This window comes from Haematobia irritans, chromosome 1, assembly GCF_050003625.1.
Source record: "Haematobia irritans isolate KBUSLIRL chromosome 1, ASM5000362v1, whole genome shotgun sequence".
NCBI classification, from domain to species: domain Eukaryota; kingdom Metazoa; phylum Arthropoda; class Insecta; order Diptera; family Muscidae; genus Haematobia; species Haematobia irritans.
The window spans coordinates 31,417,919-31,436,785 of NC_134397.1; the positions used below are offsets into that span (position 1 = coordinate 31,417,919).

Here is an 18,867-nt window from a genome sequence, read left to right on the forward strand (position 1 = left end):
CACTTCCTCGAACTGGATGTAGAAGCCTGCTATGTCAAACCTGAATGTATTTGTTTGGATTTCCCTTTTCAAGGCTTTACATATGATTCCCAACCAAATGGTAAATTATTTACTTCTAGGACGTTCTTGGTCGCAGATATTTTAGTGTATTCAACATGTCATCGGATTCGTAAGGATTTTCTGACCAAGACCAATCTCTTTTTCAACTATTTAAAGCTGTAAAGTGTTGTCAATGTAGATTCTTGGTAATGATACCATAGTTTGCTCTGACGGATGTACTTTTAATTTAAACGGTCCTTCTTCACCACTATTTCAATGTACGTTTTTCCTATCAATTTTTTTTACAACACAATATTTTCGAGCCCATCATAGACAAAAAATTTGCCATCGTAAGCATTTCAGCTACTCAAACTTTTTGCCTCATGGTCCATAATAAATGAGAAATTCTCAACAATACCCACCCCAGCTAAACAAAAGCTGTCATAAGTTTTGACAAATGTATTGACATAACCGAAAAAGAATCAACACGAAGTGTTTTCATTATTAATGTATTTGAATTAGTTAGTTGGTAAAGTCAACATATCAGGTGATTGGTGAATAAACATCCATCCATCCATCCAGCCCCCCATGATGGTGCTACTATAGCTGTTTTCACGCAATATTCAGGGTGTAAACAAAAGAAAACTCATAGAAATAAACTTTATAAAATTGTATGAAGGTAAGTTTGAAAAATTCACTAAGTTAAAAAAAATTAATGTCTGTTTATGTGTATGTTTCTTTTTTTTTTTTTGTATATTCTAAGTACAATTAAATAAAAATTAATGGTTTAATATTAAAAAATAATTATGACAAATATACATAATGCAAAACATGCTTCCAGTCACTCCCCCGGAACCACTACCGCAACACGCATTTCAAACCATTTTGTTGAACAAAAAACTGAAAAAAAAAAACGCTGCGAATAACCTTGAACATAACAATCATCTATACTGTTATCCTTGCTAAAAAGGCTTCGCATCGTGCACAATATAAGCGCGTATACCAACCAAACCAAGTGAAATAATACCAAGAACAAACAAATGAAACAGGACACAATACCGAGAGAAAAAAACGAAAATGAAGACTATCCAAACATTTGTTAAACACTAAAATAGATGGTTTGGTCAACAAAAACATTACCAGCAACGGCAAAACTGGTTTTTCGAAACGAAATAACCGCTACCAATAGTAGCTTGCTAGCAGGACCCTCTTGGGCTTAACAATAACAAGGTCTTGAACATTAATGATAAAGAAATGTGGTTATAAGTTGGAATAAATGGAACACTGGATCTCCATTGTTGCTGTTGTTGCAAATATCAAGAATGGGATATTTTAACCCATGGGTTGGCGAAACTAATGACTTTGTTAATTTTTCATGAAAATTGTGCAGCATTTAGCACACCATGAATTTCACAAAACAAACGTATCGGAGTGACTATTGGAGGTAGTTTTGGGCTTTACGATATAAGTCCACATAAAAGTAACAATAAATTAAATTAGTTCCAAAAAATTTAGGATTTATTTCATTATGGAAACAATAGCAAAGAAATTTTATGAAATTATACCCCCAAAAATTAAATATGTCCCTAAAATGCATAGTGAAATATATCATAATGAAATAACTTCTCAAAATAAATAAGTATATACGGCCGTTAGTTCGGCCAGGCCGAATCTTATGTACCCTCCACCATGGATTGTGTAGAAACTTCTACTAAAGGGTGATACGGTCAAAATTTGGTCAATATAAACTTGACGTATTTCTTTCAATTTTGCATTTAAAAAACCTGAACACCCCTCATTTTGAAGGTGTGTGTGTGTAGAATGTTGCTTCTATTTTGATTTTGGAATTCACTCTTCAGTTGTCAAAATGCCGTCCAAGCAAGAAGAGCAGCGTATCAAAATTTTGCTCGCGCATCGCGAAAATCCGAGCTACACAGAAAAAATATCACCAAAATATTTCCAATTAAAAAGTTAATTGAAGTTGAAAATTTTTTCAATTAATAAATTAATTGATACAATTAACTTTTTAATCATGATAGAAGCATTAAGTTAATTAAGTCAATGATTGAAAATTTTTAAATTTGTAATTAAAAAATTAATTGATACAATTAACCTTTTAATCAAATTCGGAAGACTAATTCAGTTAAAAAAAGTGCTGATTTTTTTTTAATTTTTAATTAAAAATGTATTTCAAACAACCATTTGTTAATCCAAATAAAAACTCTAAGCCAATTCAGAAAGTAATTAAAAATATTTACCTTTTTTAATTAATAAATTAATTGAGTTTTGGAATCAACATCAATGAAATTTTTAATTGAATCAATTAAAAAATTAATTGAAATTAATTTGAAAATCAATTAATTTTTTAATCAAGCATTTTTTCTATGCCCAATTAAAACTATGATTGATACTATCATTTTCGTGATTGAAGACATTTCAATTAAAAAACTAATTGGATCAATTAATTTGGTGATTGAATCAGAAAAATTTTTTTTTGTGTGTACTCGCACGCAAAGCTGGCAAAATCGCTAAAAGTTGCCAAATCAATCGTTACAAATGTAATTAAAGTATTTGGGGAACGTTTGTCGACAGCCAGGAAGTCTGGATCGGGGGGAAATCGAAAACCGGAAGCCGCTGAGACGACAAAGAGAGTTGCCGGTAGTTTCAAGCGAAACCCTAACCTCTCTCTCCGAGATGCCGCAAATAAGCTGGGTGTATCGTCTACAACCATGCATCGAGCCGGACTATCGACTTACAAGAAGGTAGTGACTCCAAATCGCGATGATAAACAAAATACGACCGCCAAAGCGCGATCCCGGAGGCTGTACACGACGATGCTGACGAAGTTTGACTGCGTGGTAATGGACGACGAAACCTACGTCAAAGCCGACTACAAGCAGCTTCCGGGAGTTTTATATGGCAAAAGGAAGGGGAAAGGTAGCAGATATTTTCAAGCATATAAAACTGTGAAAGTTCGCAAAGAAATATCTGGTTTGGCAAGCCATCTGTACCTGTGGCTTGAAAAGCAGCATTTTTATAGCTTCCGGGACTGTCAACCAAGAAATTTACGTGAAAGAGTGTTTGAATAAACGTCTGCTGCCTTTCCTGAAGAAACACGGTTGTTCCGTACTGTTTTGGGCGGACTTGCCATCTTGCCAATGGACTGAATAGTCTAAGTGAGCCTGAAATATCGGGCTGGGCGGGGACTACTACTAACTAACATAACTAACTATAGACCGATTTTGGACCAAGTTTGGCATGGGTTTTAGCAGCACAATGTACCATATTTCAACCGAATCTACTCCAAGAGGCTCCAGAGATATGGACTAATGTTTTCATTGTTGTTTGAAACTATATACTTACAGCACGTACAAAATTTCAACCGGATCGGACGAAATTTGTTAATACAAGAGGCTCCGGAGATCAGATCTGGGGATTCGACTATATGCACACAACGATTTTTTTTCTGGTTCAATCACGAAATTAATTGATCCAATTAATTATACCCTAAACCACATAGTGGTCAGGGTATAATAAGTTTGGTCGGCCAAAACATGTGCCCACCAGAAATATTGATTTTAGACCCCATAAAATATATACCGATCGACTCAGAATCACCCCCTGAGTCGATCTAGCGCTTGGTGTCCGTCCGTCCGTCTGTCCATGTATTTGTTGTTCACAGGATTCCGGTCGCAATTATTAACCAATTTCGATGAACTTTGGTACAGGGTGTTTTTTGGGCACAAGGACGAACGCTATTGAATTTGGAAGAAATCGGATCAAATTTAGATATAGCTCCCATATATATGTATCGCCCGATTTTGAAAAATTTGCCCCTAATAACCTTATTTTTGACCATAGGGGCCTCATTTGGATTTATTACCCACAACTAATTGACCGATTTCCTCTTTTTTAATAATGGACTCAATATTAGTAACATACTAACTCTTTTGGTGCAAAATAAACTATAGCTCCTAATATTAGATATTTCTGCTCAGATTGTGACAAGACACCCATAAACATGTACCCCCCTTTATGTTCTCCAAAACCTATACCAATGATACCCCACAAATTCTTATGTTTACTAATTCAGTAGGGTTGGTTTAGGGTATGATATAGTCGGCCCCGCCCGACTTTCTACTTTACTCACTTGTTTTTTAATTGAAATGTCTTCAATCACAGAAATGATAGTATCAATTAAAAAATTAATTGAAGGCCAATTAAAAAATTAATTGATCCAATTAAAAATTTAATTGATACTATTAATTTTTGTGATTGATTTTTGTTTCAATTAAAAAATTTGTTGAATTAATTAAATTTTTAATTGAATATTTTTTAAAACTCAATTAAAATTTTAATTGGAAAAATTTTCGTGAAATTTTTTTCTGTGTGGGGACTCTATATAATTATGGACCTTGTGCGTACGGGTTTCAATATTGAAGAAATTTCAGTATATTGAAGTATAGTAAAACTTCTTTTTAAGTGGTGCCCCTACACTACGTGGCAGGTTGTCGTTCAAGGTTGTGAGAAGAAGATGCCTTAGAATTGGGAACTTCGATTTTCAAAGTATTTTGTCCGGATATTTTATTTATTGGGATATACAAACAGCGATCATTCCTGAGAAGTCTAATGACATGAGAATCATTTCGGTACAAAGACTTTTCTAAAAACTTTTTTGTAAGTTGTGCCTTCACACACCCCGGGAGAAGAAAGTCCTTTATAGTTGAGGTGACAAACAGATGGGGTCCTAGAATCTCGTAGTGAACTTCAAAATCCTTTTAGCTGCGCTTATCTTCTTCATTTTCAAAATTTACATTTTCTTTCCCACAATGGGTTAAATACACCCATTAAGCTTTCGCCATGATATAAATGAAAGTGAAATTTATGGTGTAAAGTTGCAAAAAACAAAAATGGGAGGACAAATGAAAACAAAAGCAAACCCGAATGAATAAAAGTTACACCAGCAACAATCGAAAATAACACCATTAACCAGAACAAGGAGAACAAATAACCGCAATGAACAAAAAAGCAACAACAACAACAACAACAAAAAAACAAGAAAATCACCAACAATGACTGTGAAACACTTACCCGACATGGCAGATATGCGTGTGTACCAATTTGTGCTGTAACATTTGTCGTGGCATAACCATCCAAATATGGTTCCACAAATGCTGATGTAGATGCTGCTGACACAAATGTTTCTAATGACGGCGCCTCCGCCTGAACCAAAGATACTAGGGCCGCCGCCGATGAAACAGCGGATGGTGTGAAAGCAGCTGAGGCTGCTGAGGGTGATGTTAATGATGAGGACAACAGTGATGATGACGATGAAGACGACGACGCCGAGGAGAACGATAATGATGGAGATGACGAGGACGATGTCAACGCCAGAGATTCTAAAGACGCTGAAGATGATGCTAATTTACTATTACTATTGATGCTAAGGCTACCCGCACCACCGCTGATACTGTTTCTACTTGAATCGCTTATACTGGTACTACTGCTGACACCACTACTACCATCACCAGCACCATTGTTGCTGTTACTCGAATACTCTTCTGGTGTTGAGGCTATATCGAATCTTCTGATGACATCGGCATGACTGGTAGCTGTAGGTTATGGGTATCCATTTCATGAACACAAACGCCAAAAGTCCCGCAGAAATGTACGCACACACACACATACACACATCCAAAGGCCATCATGATGGAGGTGATGGTGATGACGACGATGATGATGTTGTTGTAGTTGGTGTTGTTGACGGGTTTGATGATTGTCGGGGCCATATGCAAAAACCGCCATAACCACCACCACCATAATGGATTATGTAGACACACACATTGATGAAAAGAAATAGGGAGAGAAAGAGAGAAAAAAAAACGAGTGTTTATTAGAATAAAGTTTTCCAATTATAAAATGTTAGTCTAAATCATATTTTTTTTTCTTTTAATTAAATGTTGTCAAAATGAAATTTCTCTGAGAACATCATACACACACACAAGAGTCATCTAAAACAAATTATTAGATAAAGTGCAATATGGTATAACATGAAAAAAAACTGGGATAGGTATTTTTATAGCCTTTGTGATGCAACGGCTAAAATGCTATGGGTGCAGGCTTGTTTCAATCCTGCAGAATCAATTGCTGTAGCCTATTTTATTTTTTATACCCTTCACCACTACTGTGGTACAGGGTATAATAAGTTTGTGCATTTGTATGTAACGCCAAGAAGGAGTAATCATAGACCAACCTTTTAGTATACGGATCGGCTTAGAATTAAATTCTGAGTCGATTCTGAGCGATGTCCGTCTGTCTGTCAGTCTGTCCGTCTGTCTGTCTGTCCGTCTGTCTGTTGATGTATTTTTGTGTGCAAAGTACAGCTCGCAGTTTTAGTCCGATTGTCCTACAATTTGGTATAGGATCCTGTTTCGGCTCAAAGACGATCCCTATTGATTTTGGAAAAAATCGGTTCAGATTTAGATATAGCTGCCATATATATTTTTCACCGATCTGGTCATAATTGGCGTGTCTATCAACCGATCTTCCTCAAATTTCGTACATCCCAATATTTTAAGGGTCTCGAAAAACTTGCAAAATATCAGCCAAATCGGTTCAGATTTAGATATAGCTCCCATATATATCTTTCGCCTGATTTACACTCATTTGCCCACAGAGGCCAATTTTTAACTCCGATTTAGTTGAAATTTTGCACAGGGAGTAGAATTAGCATTGTAGCCATGCGCGCCAAATTTGGTTGAAATCGGTTCAGATTTAGATATATCTCCCATATATAGCTTTCGCCCGATTTACACTCATATGACCACATAGGCCAATTTTTAACTCCGATTTAGTTGAAATTTTGCACAGGGAGTTGAATTAGCATTGTAGCTATGCGTGCCAAATTTGGTTGAAATCGGTTCAGATTTAGATATATCTCCCATATATAGCTTTCGCCCGATTTACACTCATATGACCACAGAGGCCAATTTTTAACTCCGATTTAGTTGAAATTTTGCACAGAGAGTAGAATTAGCATTGTTGCTATGCGTGTCAAATTTGGTTGAAATCGGCTCAGATTTAGATATAGCTCCCATATATATGTTTTTCTGATTTCGACAAAAATGTTCAAAATACCTACATTTTCCGTGTAAAATCGCCACTGCTTAGTCCAAAAGTTGTAAAAATGACTAATTTTCCTAAACTTCTAATACATATATATCGAGCGATAAATCATAAATAAACTTTTGCGAAGTTTCCTTAAAATTGCTTCAGATTTAAATGTTTCACATATTTTTTTATTAACATTGTGGAACACATTAGCCGACTTAAATTTTGAGTCTATAGATTTTGTTGAAGTCTATCAAATTCTTCCAGATCGAGTGATATTTAAATGTATGCATTTGGGACAAACCTTTATATATAGCCCCCCACACTTTTGACGGATGTGATATGGTCTCGAAAATTTAGATCTACAAAGTGGTGCAGGGTATAATATAGTCGGCACCGCCCGACTTTAGACTTTCCTTACTTGTTTTTCTATAAATTTATTATAAATTTACATATTTCAATATTTAAAATAATTAATTTGTTAGGCTTTTTGGCCTCTTATGAGTTTTGGTAACTGCTGATGAAAAGTTATATACCGAACCAAAATATTTATATGAATTGTCAAAATCAAACAGAAATTTCACAGAGTTGTTTTTAGGATTTAATTTCACTTTCAAACTTCGTAAGTCTGAAAAGTTCTTCAAATGTTCAAAAGGCAATGCACAGCATAGAATATAGGTGAGCAGAATTAAATGAACTTCAACTAAGTTAGCTTCCTTTTCGTAAAGATAATTACAATACAAAATAAATTGTTCTTAATTGGTGCTGTCCAATTCTATATATCCAGTGTGGCTAATATGTATTGCAATTAACCTCAGGTTAAATTTTAAAACCATTCATTTGACAACTGATAGTTTTATTCCAATGAGAGTTTCTTTTATTGTTTACAAGCTTATAAAAACATTTCTATTCTATTTCATTCAGAATTAAAGTTACAAGTGATGGAACACAAGCGTGTTAGTTTGAGTGATTTGTATTTGGTTGAAAAACCACAAGTGGCCATCATAACCCTCCAGGATTTAAATGTAAATAAATCTTTTGTTATTCATACCATTGGTCGTTATCGTGATACTGATATTGCTCGTTGTAGTGACGAAAACAAACAAAACATTTTGCCCTTAAAACAATTTTGAGGTGATCATATCACCTCAAACATGCGATACAGTGTTGCAACACCAGAAATGATTTGAAAAGTTAAGGCCACCCTTAGGTTAGGTATAGTGGTAGACCGGTATTTAGACTAGGTATTTAGACTATTCGTTCCATTGTGATAACACAGTGGTAAACTTCTCTCTAAGGCCACCCTTGATCGAAATCTACGCCGAAACATATTGAAAAATGAGCTTGCACTAAAACTCTTGAGGTTCCAAAAAAAAAAAATAAATAAATAAAACAACTAAAACAAGTATATACGGCCGTAAGTTCGGCCAGGCCGAATCTTATGTACCCTCCACCATGGATTGCGTAGAAACTTCTACGAAAGACTGTCATCCACAATCGAATTACTTGGGTTGTGGTATCTTAAAACTTCTTAACATCGTTTTCTAAATTGTGAGTTAGTCCATACGTGGTATATATTAGACAAAAAGTTATGTATAGGTAACTCTACAAATAATTATTGAAATTGAATTGAAATATGGGGGCTACATAGAGTTATGAACTTGATATGGACCAATTTTTGTGTGATTGGGGATCGATTTATCAGTGGGCTATATATAACTATAGACCGATATGGACCTAGTTAGGCATGGTTTTTAACGGCCATATACTAGCACAATGTACCAAATTTCAACTGACTCGGATGAAATTTGCTCCTCCAGGAGGCTCCAAAACCAAATCTCGGGATCGGTTTATATAGGGGCTATATATGATTATGGACTGATATGGACCACTTTTGGAATGGTTGTTAAATATCATATACTACCACCACGTACCAAATTTCAACCAGATCAGATGAATTTTGCTTCTCCAAAAGGCACCAGAAGTCAAATCTGGAGATCGGTTTATATGGGGGCTATATATAATTATGGACTGATATGGACCAATTCCTGCGTGGTTGTTGGATACCACATACTAACATCACGTACCAAATTTCAACTGAATAAGATGAATTTTAGTCTTCCAAGAGGCTCCGGAGGTCAAATATGGCGATCGTGGACCAATTTTTGCATGGTCATTAGAGACCATATACTAACACCACGTATCAAATTTCAGCCGGATCGGATGAAATTTGCTTCTCTTAGTGGCTCCGCAAACCAAATCGGGGAATCGGTTTATATGGGGGCTATATGTTATTATGGACCCATGTGAACCAATTTTTGCATGGTTATTACACACAAAAAATTTTTTTTTGATTTCAATCACGAAAATCGCGGATTCAATCATTTTTTTAATTGAAATGTCTTCAATCACGAAAATGATAGTATCAATCACCCATTTTGATTGAAAACCAACACGATTTTCAATTAAAAATTTAATTGACTTTTGTCACGGAATCAATTAATTGTGTGATTGAATCAATTAAAAACGTGATTGATTTTTAACATAAAATTCAATCACAGTTTTAATTGAATCAATTAAAATTTTAATTAATTTCGCGACAAAAATCAATCAACTATTTGATTCATTCAATTAAATAATTAATTGAAAATTGGCTAAATTTCAATCAAAAAATTTATATATTGCGACCCCCAAATTTATATTATATTTTAATATTTTTTATTTAATTATGCAATAGACAAATAAATTTGGTTTTTGCCTTTGTGGTTTATTCTAACATAACTTACAAATACAATTACATAAATTATATAAATCATTATCTTCCTTATAATAATAACCATGTTAGCATGGTCCTTCTAAAGGGTGATTCTTTTGAGGTTAGGATTTTCATGCATTAGTATTTGACAGAATCACGTGGGATTTCAGACATGGTGTCAAAGAGAAAGATGCTCAGTATGCTTTGACATTTCATCATGAATAGACTTACTAACGAGCCACAACGTCGAATTTTCAGTGAATGGGCCCTAGAAAAGTTGGCAGAAAATCCGCTTTTTTATCGACAAATTTTGTTCAGCGATGAGGCTCATTTCTGGTTGAATGGCTACGTAAATAAGCAAAATTGCCGCATTTGGAGTGAAGAGCAACCAGAAGCCGTTCAAGAACTGCCCATGCATCCCGAAAAATGCACTGTTTGGTGTGGTTTGTACGCTGGTGGAATCATTGGACCGTATTTTTTCAAAGATGCTGTTGGACGCAACGTTACGGTGAATGGCGATCGCTATCGTTCGATGCTAACAAACTTTTTGTTGCCAAAAATGGAAGAACTGAACTTGGTTGACATGTGGTTTCAACAAGATGGCGCTACATGCCACACAGCTCGCGATTCTATGGCCATTTTGAGGGAAAACTTCGGAGAACAATTCATCTCAAGAAATGGACCGGTAAGTTGGCCACCAAGATCATGCGATTTGACGCCTTTAGACTATTTTTTGTGGGGCTACGTCAAGTCTAAAGTCTACAGAAATAAGCCAGCAACTATTCCAGCTTTGGAAGACAACATTTCCGAAGAAATTCGGGCTAATCCGGCCGAAATGCTCGAAAAAGTTGCCCAAAATTGGACTTTCCGAATGGACCACCTAAGACGCAGCCGCGGTCAACATTTAAATGAAATTATCTTCAAAAAGTAAATGTCATGGACCAATCTAACGTTTCAAATAAAGAACCGATGAGATTTTGCAAATTTTATGCGTTTTTTTTTTTTTTTTTAAGTTATCAAGCTCTTAACAAATCACCCTTTAATATGTAGATGCGCCTAGATTTCCAATAAATCAGCAGCCTGTAAGCTAAATTAGTTTTTCTGAAAGTAAACAGAATAATTCGAATTTAATTTTGTTCAATTAAAAGTTAATTTTGTTAAACATTACCTGCATAGAATATCAAGTTCAATTCTTAGTTCCAGGTTGCAGATTTATAATCTTCTTTTGCTGTTGTAGTCTTTTAGCATAAAAAGGTGTATTAAGGAGCTCGGTAATTTAATTTTAGTAGCAATTCCTTTCCAAAATTTCCGCACATTGAAATCGTCTATTAAAATTTGAACCAATCATAGACAAAAATAATGGGAAAGCAATGTAATATTTGGTATTATATTGATGATACTTTGCAAATTCTAAAAATAGAAAAAAAATATATAAATGGGAAATACATATTTTTATTATTTTCGGATATTTTTCATATTTTTAAATCCAAAAGAAAGAACTTTTTTACCATTACATATTTCAGCTCATTAGTTTATATATCAGATATACTGCTCTCTACTTGGGTTCAAACTGAAAAAGGCAGGTAAAACAAAAATACAATTTATTCCCAACGCCACTTCGCAACTTCAAGATGAATCTTCACTTTTCACTTTTTTGTTGCAAACATATTCTTACATATTTGATAAAATGATGGAGTTGATTGGTCAATTTCACGAAATAAAATTGGTTACTAAAAGAAATGAATAAAAAATATATTATTTTAGTCCGTTTAATGTAAACAGGATTCAATGGAAAACGGTATTCACATTTCACAATTTCTTACCTTCAATAAACGTAGATTGTTTTCCATTTTTACAATACCACAAAACACAAACACAGGTAATTTCAAATGCGTTCTCTCATATATTTTTTCAAACCTTTACCACGTGGCCATTTGTTGTTGCACACTTTATTTATTTCAACCCTTTGCTATGATTTGTTGTTGCGTTCAAAATATTTATGTACACATTTTAAATGCAGCAGACAGAATGTCGCCAATCATGTTTTTCAATTTACGCGAAAAACAAAAACCCAACCGTTCGTTACAAGTTACTTCTACAGACTGATCTCTCCATCATACATTGTTGAATAAATACCCATTCTCTTGTTCTCTCTTCGCTCTTTCCATTGCTCAATATTTTTCAATTTCAATCACAAAGGTGATTGGATCAATCACATGTGTAATTGGAAACGGAAAAAATTTCAATCACGTTTGTAATTGAAAATTATTTCCGAATTGATTAACAAATTGATTGAATCAATTAATATTTTAATTGGAAACGTAACAAATATCACTCATTTTTTAATTGGTTTTTATTCGGATTTGATTAAATAATTAATTGAATCAATTAACATATTAATTGAATCCGTTTCCAAATTCAATTAAGTGTTTAATTGAAAAAATGTTGGTGATAATTTTTTGTGTGTAGAGACCATATACTAACACCACGTATCACATTTCAGCCGGATCGGATGAAATTTGCTTCTCTTAGTGGCTCCGCAAACCAAATCGGGGAATCGGTTTATATGGGGGCTATATGTAATTATGGACCCATGTGAACCAATTTTTGCATGGTTATTAGAGACCATATACTAACATCATGTACCAAATTTCAGCCGGATCGGATGAAATTGGCTTCTCTTAGAGCAATTGCAAGCCAAATTTGGGGGTCCGTTTATATCGGGGCTATACGTAAAAGTGGACCGATATGGCCCATTTGCATTACCATCCCACCTACATCAATAACAACTAATTTTGACAAGTTTCAAGTCGATAGCTTGTTTCGTTCGGAAGTTAGCGTGATTTCAACACACGGACGGACGGACGGACAGGCTCAGATCGACTCAGAATTTCACCACGATCCAGAATGTATATACTTCATGGGGTCTTAGAGCAATATTTCGATGTGTTACAAACGGAATGACAAAGAGTTAATATACCCCCATCCTATGGTGTAGGGTATAAAAATTAGACTGAAAAAAGCCGAGGAGTTTCTTCGCTTGCACAATTTACCCAATTTAGTTTTCTTCGAGGAGAAGCCATTTCAAATTGAGCACTTTGTGAACAATTTAATGATTTACTTGCCAAGGGATCCGCTAAAAAACACTTCTTATTGGCCGCAAAAACACAAAGCCCACAATATTACAATGATGGCCGCCAAAATGGCTGGTGGACGCTTCCCGTTGGTATATGTCGACCTTGGGGTTAAAAAATCATGTCGAATATTATCGCGAAAATATCCCAATAGTAGTATTTCTATAGAAAATTTTGTCAAAAATTTATTTCTATAGACAAGTTTGTCAAAGTTTTATTCCTATATTCAAAATTTATTTCCAATTTTGTCAAAATTTTATTTATATAGAAAACTTGTGAAGTACCTCTTAGTTTGAGAGGAATATTTTGTAAAATTGTAAAAGAATTGTAAAAGCCTACCAAACAGAAAAAAATTATTTCTATAGAATTTTTTTTTCAAAATTTTATTTCTATAGAAAATTTAGTCAAAATTTTATTTCTATAGAAAATTTAGTCAACATTTTATTTCTATACAAAATTTTGTTAACATTTTATTTCCATAGAAAATTTTTGTTAAAATTTTATTTCTATAAAATTTTTGTTAAAATTTTATTTCTATAAAATTTTTTTATATCAATAGAGAATTTTGTCAGAATTTCCATAGAAAATTTAGTCAATTTTTTTTTTCTATAGGAAATTTTGTCAAAATATTATTTCAATAGAAAATTTAGTTAAAATTTTAATTCTACAGAAAATTTTTTTAAAAATTTTATTTTTTATAGATTTTTTTTCAAATTTTTATTTCCATAGAAGATTTTTTCAAGCTTTTATTTTTATAGAAAATTTTGTAAAGTACCACTTAGTTTGAGAGGAATATTTTGCAAAATCTATCAAAACAAGAAGAGTTCTACCAAATAGTAAAAAATCAACCATTTTGGGAAGAAGAATTCAACCAATTGTGGCAACCGTGATTGCATTTCCACGTTTTTCCGAGTGCAAAATTTTCTTTTGTAAATAAAACTTAAAGCTACTCCTGTTGTTACCACCACCACTCTCTATTACAAACAAATAAGGAAAGTCTAAAGTCGGGCGGGACCGACTATATTATACCCTGCACCACTTTGTAGATCTAAATTTTCGATACCATATCACATCCGTCAAATATAAAGGTTTTTCCCAAATACATACATTTTAATATCACTCGATCTGGACAGAATTTGATAGACTTCTACAAAAACTATAGACTCAAAATTTAAGTCGGCTAATGCACTAGGGTGGAACACAATGTCGTAAAAAAAATATGGGAAACATTTAAATCTAAAAAAATTTAAGGAAACTTCGCAACAGATTATTTATGATTTATCGCTCGATATATATGTATTACAAATTTAGGAAAATTAGAGTCATTTTTACATCTTTTCGACTAAGCAGAGGCGATTTTACAAGGAAAACGTTGGCATTTTGAAAATTTTTGTCGAAATCAGAAATACATATATATGGGAGCTATATCTAAATCTGAACCGATTTCAACCAAATTTGGCACGCTGATTTTGCATTTTTGTCGAAATCAGAAAAACATATATATGAGAGCTATATCTAAATCTGAACCGATTTCAACCAAATTTGGCACGCATAGTTATAATGCTAATTCTACTCACTGTGAACAATTTCAAATAAATCGAAGGAAAGAATTGGCCACTGTGGTCATATGAGTGTAAATCGGGCGAACGATATATATGGGAGCTATATCTAAATCTGAACCGATTTCAATAAAATTTGGCACACTTGACTACACTACTAATTGTACTCCTAGTGCAAAATTTCAACCAAATTGGGGTAAAACTCTGGCTTCTGGGACCGTATTAGTCCATATCGGGCGAAAGATATATATGGGAGCTATATCTAAATCTGAACCGATTTCAATAAAATTTGGCACACTTGACTATAGTACTAATTGTTTTTCTTGTGCAAAATTTTAAGCAAATTACGGTAAAACTATGGCTTCTGGGGCCATATAAGTATATCGGGCGAAATTTATATATATATATATATATATATATATATATATATATATATATATATATATATATATATATATATATATATATATATATGTATATATATATGTATATATATATATATATATATATATATATATATATATATATATATATATATATATATATATATATATATATATATATATATATATATATATATATATATATATATATATATATATATATATATATATATATATATATATATATATATATATATATATATATATATATATATATATATATATATATATATATATATATATATATATATATATATATATATATATATATATATATATATATATATATATATATATATATATATATAATATATATATATATATATATATATATATATATATTTGCCAAAGACACCATGTGTCTATCCCGTCTCCTTCTGGGAGACGGGATAGACACAAACATATGTACTAACTTATAATACCCTGTTCCACAATGTGGCGCAGGGTATAAAAATTATAATTTTATGTGCAATACTGGACTAACAAACATTTCGAGCGCAATCCATGGACATTCCAACAGGAGTCAGTACCATTGCACACAGCACATGTCAACCAAGAATTGTTTTTTTTTTTATTATTATTAAGTCTATAGATTAAATAATCCTTACAGACTAATTCTAGAAATACATATTTACAAATAACATTATGCATTTAAAAATAGTATTATTTTACGCTTAAGTGTGGTATGATGTTCAGATAGGTCCAGTAAGAAGAAATACTTATTGAATTGGGAGAACGGACGAAGTATTGGGTTATTATTCTCATAATTTTACCTAGAACAAGGGATTTTGAGCAGCTGGTAGTTTCGTGACGGCCTCAGAGGAACATTAAACAAGAGGTTCCTCGTTTCATTTATGCCGCACAATGCCCACTAAACAGTCGTAAAAAAACATCTAAACCACCGCGATAAGGCACCATCTCCATATTCGATTTCAAATGACTCTTAAATCTGGTTTGTCCCTTTTACGAGGAAAAATTTACGAAAATCTATGAAAATTTCATATTTTAAAATATTTAAAATTAATTTGAAATATTTCATGTAAATAACGTAGAGAATCGAGATATTGGGGCAAATTGCCGCTGAAAGACCTCGCACAGTACTCAGATCTAAGCTCCAGTAATTTTAATTTTTAAGTTACCTTACAAATTTCATATTGTAAAATTTGCCCTTTCTGGTATTGGAAAATTCATTAGACATCACTGTGCGCAGATTCAAATGTGCTACAAAAAAAAAAAAATTTGAAACATCTGGTTCATAGAGATTTGTTAATGGCTGATTTTACTAAACTCTTCTAGGACTTGTATTTTGAAATGAATCCAAGAATTGAAGTATGGATACATTTAAGATACACTTCTCTTTTAAATTAGAGGTTTGCGTACTTGATTCTAGGAAAAAATTATAATTTATTCGTTTTTCAACTTTTTTTCTTCATTTATTGAGTATCCATTTCACCTACGGTGATCGACACAGTTCTTGACTACTTGCCTTCCCCATTTTTTTCATATATTTGTCTAACACCAAACTCATGTACTTTTTACCGTGTATAAATGTGAGGATATCGGCATAGTGTTCTATTTTTGTAGTCGTTTATAGTCACTTCGTTGAGCTAAGCTCTTTTCGCCTTTCCCTTGTCATCTATGGTGCCTTTTAAAAAGACTTTATTCATAAACAAATTTTTATTGCTAAAATTTTGATTGAATTTGTATGATATTCGATTACTGCCCGAGTTTTGTGGTCTTCAAATTCCATGCTATGGCGCCATTATAATTGAAGAGACTTCATTAAATCATGACATAAAAGGTCTGCAAATGATGTTTGAAGAGGCTTTTTCCCCCCCCCCCCCCCCAAAAAAAATGTGGCTATTCTTTTTGGTTTGTAGGGTATCGTGGTATTTGTGGCATCTGAATTCGTGGATGAGTATGTGTGCGTGTTCCGTTTTCACCAATAATGTTATTTGATTGGAAATTCCCAATGGGAATAGAAATGCTGGGCTTAGCATGGTAGTAGAATTAATGCGTGGGGTATAGCAGAATAGTATTATAGAAGTAAATATGATTTTAAAATCACTTCTAAATCGCCCTTTTAAGAGCAGATAATTTTTCTAGTGATAGTTTATTTTATTGTTTAAAAATTTACAAAAGCATTTTTATCTAATACGTTCAAAAATAAAATTATTCGTAATGGAATTAAAGCGCGTTGAAAAAGTAAACGAAAAATAATGATCATAAATGATCCGACATGTGAAGGCTATATTCTATAGAATTTCCACCAATTCTTTATCGGTAGCAAAAGTAAGCAAGAAATAAAAATTACAGCAACTGAAAAACAGGTTAATTCAGAGCAAAACCTCTTGCAGGAAAGACCTTTATAAAGTCCTCACAATCTATGTATGTATGTGTTTTAGTTCCTCAAAAATCTATTAGAAACCTCAACTTAATAATCGTATGTAACTTTCTTGTGAATCATTATACGAGTAGACCCCTCGTGCGTTTATGACGCATGTAAGCAATTTTTTGATGCATCAATTAACAGACAATTTCTCCCGAAATCGATTTTGCCCACAAAATAAAATCAAAATTCTGATGATTAGGCAAATCTCTGTTACGGACTAAATATTCATGAATTTCCAATAGACCCTTCTTCCAGGAATAAATTAATTTTGGTTAGGCCCTGAATTCAACAAAATGTTCTTCGAAATAAAAAAAGAAACTACTAACTGAATATGTATGTTTCCTCCTAGCATATGAAATATGTGAATAACAATTGGCAAAATAAAATCAATAACAATTTTTTTATGTCATACTCCATAGATTTTGACAATTAACTTGTGAAAAAGGACCATAAACTACAAGGCAAATTGACAAGAAATAATTATTCCAATAAAATTCCATTGGGATTTTCTTGTGAAAAATTTAAATAACAAATGAGCCTACTATGAGAATTATTTCAATAGAAACTTCATCGCAATGGTGGGAGTAAAAGTATATGGAATGGAAAACCTTATGTCAATTGATTTAAATCTATTATTAATGAATATTAATGTTCATCAGTAATGGTCTACCATAAAGTCAAAGACTTTTGTGTAGATGAAATATTAATTTAAGCAAATGTTTAACATTTTGTAGCAATAGCATATTTAAAATGTACATACATTTCTTATGAAATATGGAGGAATAATAAAATAAATAAATATAAAAATAATAAAATTAATAAAATAAATTTTAATGTATGAAATATCAGTAAGATGAAATTCTTATGTATGTTTTTATTGTCTGTGTAGGGAGAGTGTTCAAGAATTTTCGAGAAAGAAACGAAAACAGCACTTTCGGTCATAAAATCGATTGTTTTTTTATTAGAAAAATCTTGCAGGAACAAATCAAAGAAGGCGCTTTCGATCGCTATTGTAAAAAATTGGTTTAATGTTTTTGAATTATGATCCCGCCTTCCTTAAAAAACATACAGGAACATGAATGAAATTTATATATTTATTTATTATATTTATTTTGGTTTCCTAATACAAAAGATATATATCTTATAATGAGTATTAGAATCAGTAATGTTATAAATTCCGTTCATGAACAACTAAAAACTTTATTTCTATATAAAATTTTTTCAAAATTTTATTTCTATAGAAAATTTTGTCAAAATTGTATTTCTATAGAAAATTTTGTCAAAATTTTATTTCTATAGAAAATTTTGTGAAAATTTTATTTCTATAGAAAATTTTGTGAAAATTGTATTTCTATAGAAAATTTTGTCAAATTTTTTTTCTATAAAAAATTTTGTCAAAATTTTATTTTTATAGAAAATTTTGTTAAAATTTTAT

The 18,867-nt window shown here is 32.4% G+C and overlaps 1 protein-coding gene and 1 long non-coding RNA gene across 3 annotated transcripts in view; both read right to left on the bottom strand.

Annotated features, from left to right (window-relative positions):
- Positions 1 to 18,867, bottom strand: part of dpr11 (defective proboscis extension response 11) — a 555,551-nt gene that overhangs the window by 120,889 nt on the left and 415,795 nt on the right. Inside the window, exon 5 of the mRNA XM_075289722.1 lies at positions 5,131 to 5,651. Within this exon, the coding sequence (XP_075145837.1) occupies positions 5,131 to 5,651 (521 nt within the window). The remainder of the gene's footprint in view (positions 1 to 5,130; positions 5,652 to 18,867) is intronic.
- Positions 10,935 to 11,991, bottom strand: LOC142238095 (uncharacterized). 2 transcript variants are annotated; one of them, XR_012722647.1, is made up of 5 exons: positions 11,728 to 11,991; positions 11,580 to 11,634; positions 11,413 to 11,474; positions 11,073 to 11,314; positions 10,935 to 11,005 (listed from the first exon to the last, which is right to left on the bottom strand). It is a non-coding gene; the product is annotated as an uncharacterized LOC142238095 (long non-coding RNA). The 2 variants fall into 2 exon arrangements; XR_012722646.1 differs by having other exon boundaries at positions 11,413 to 11,634.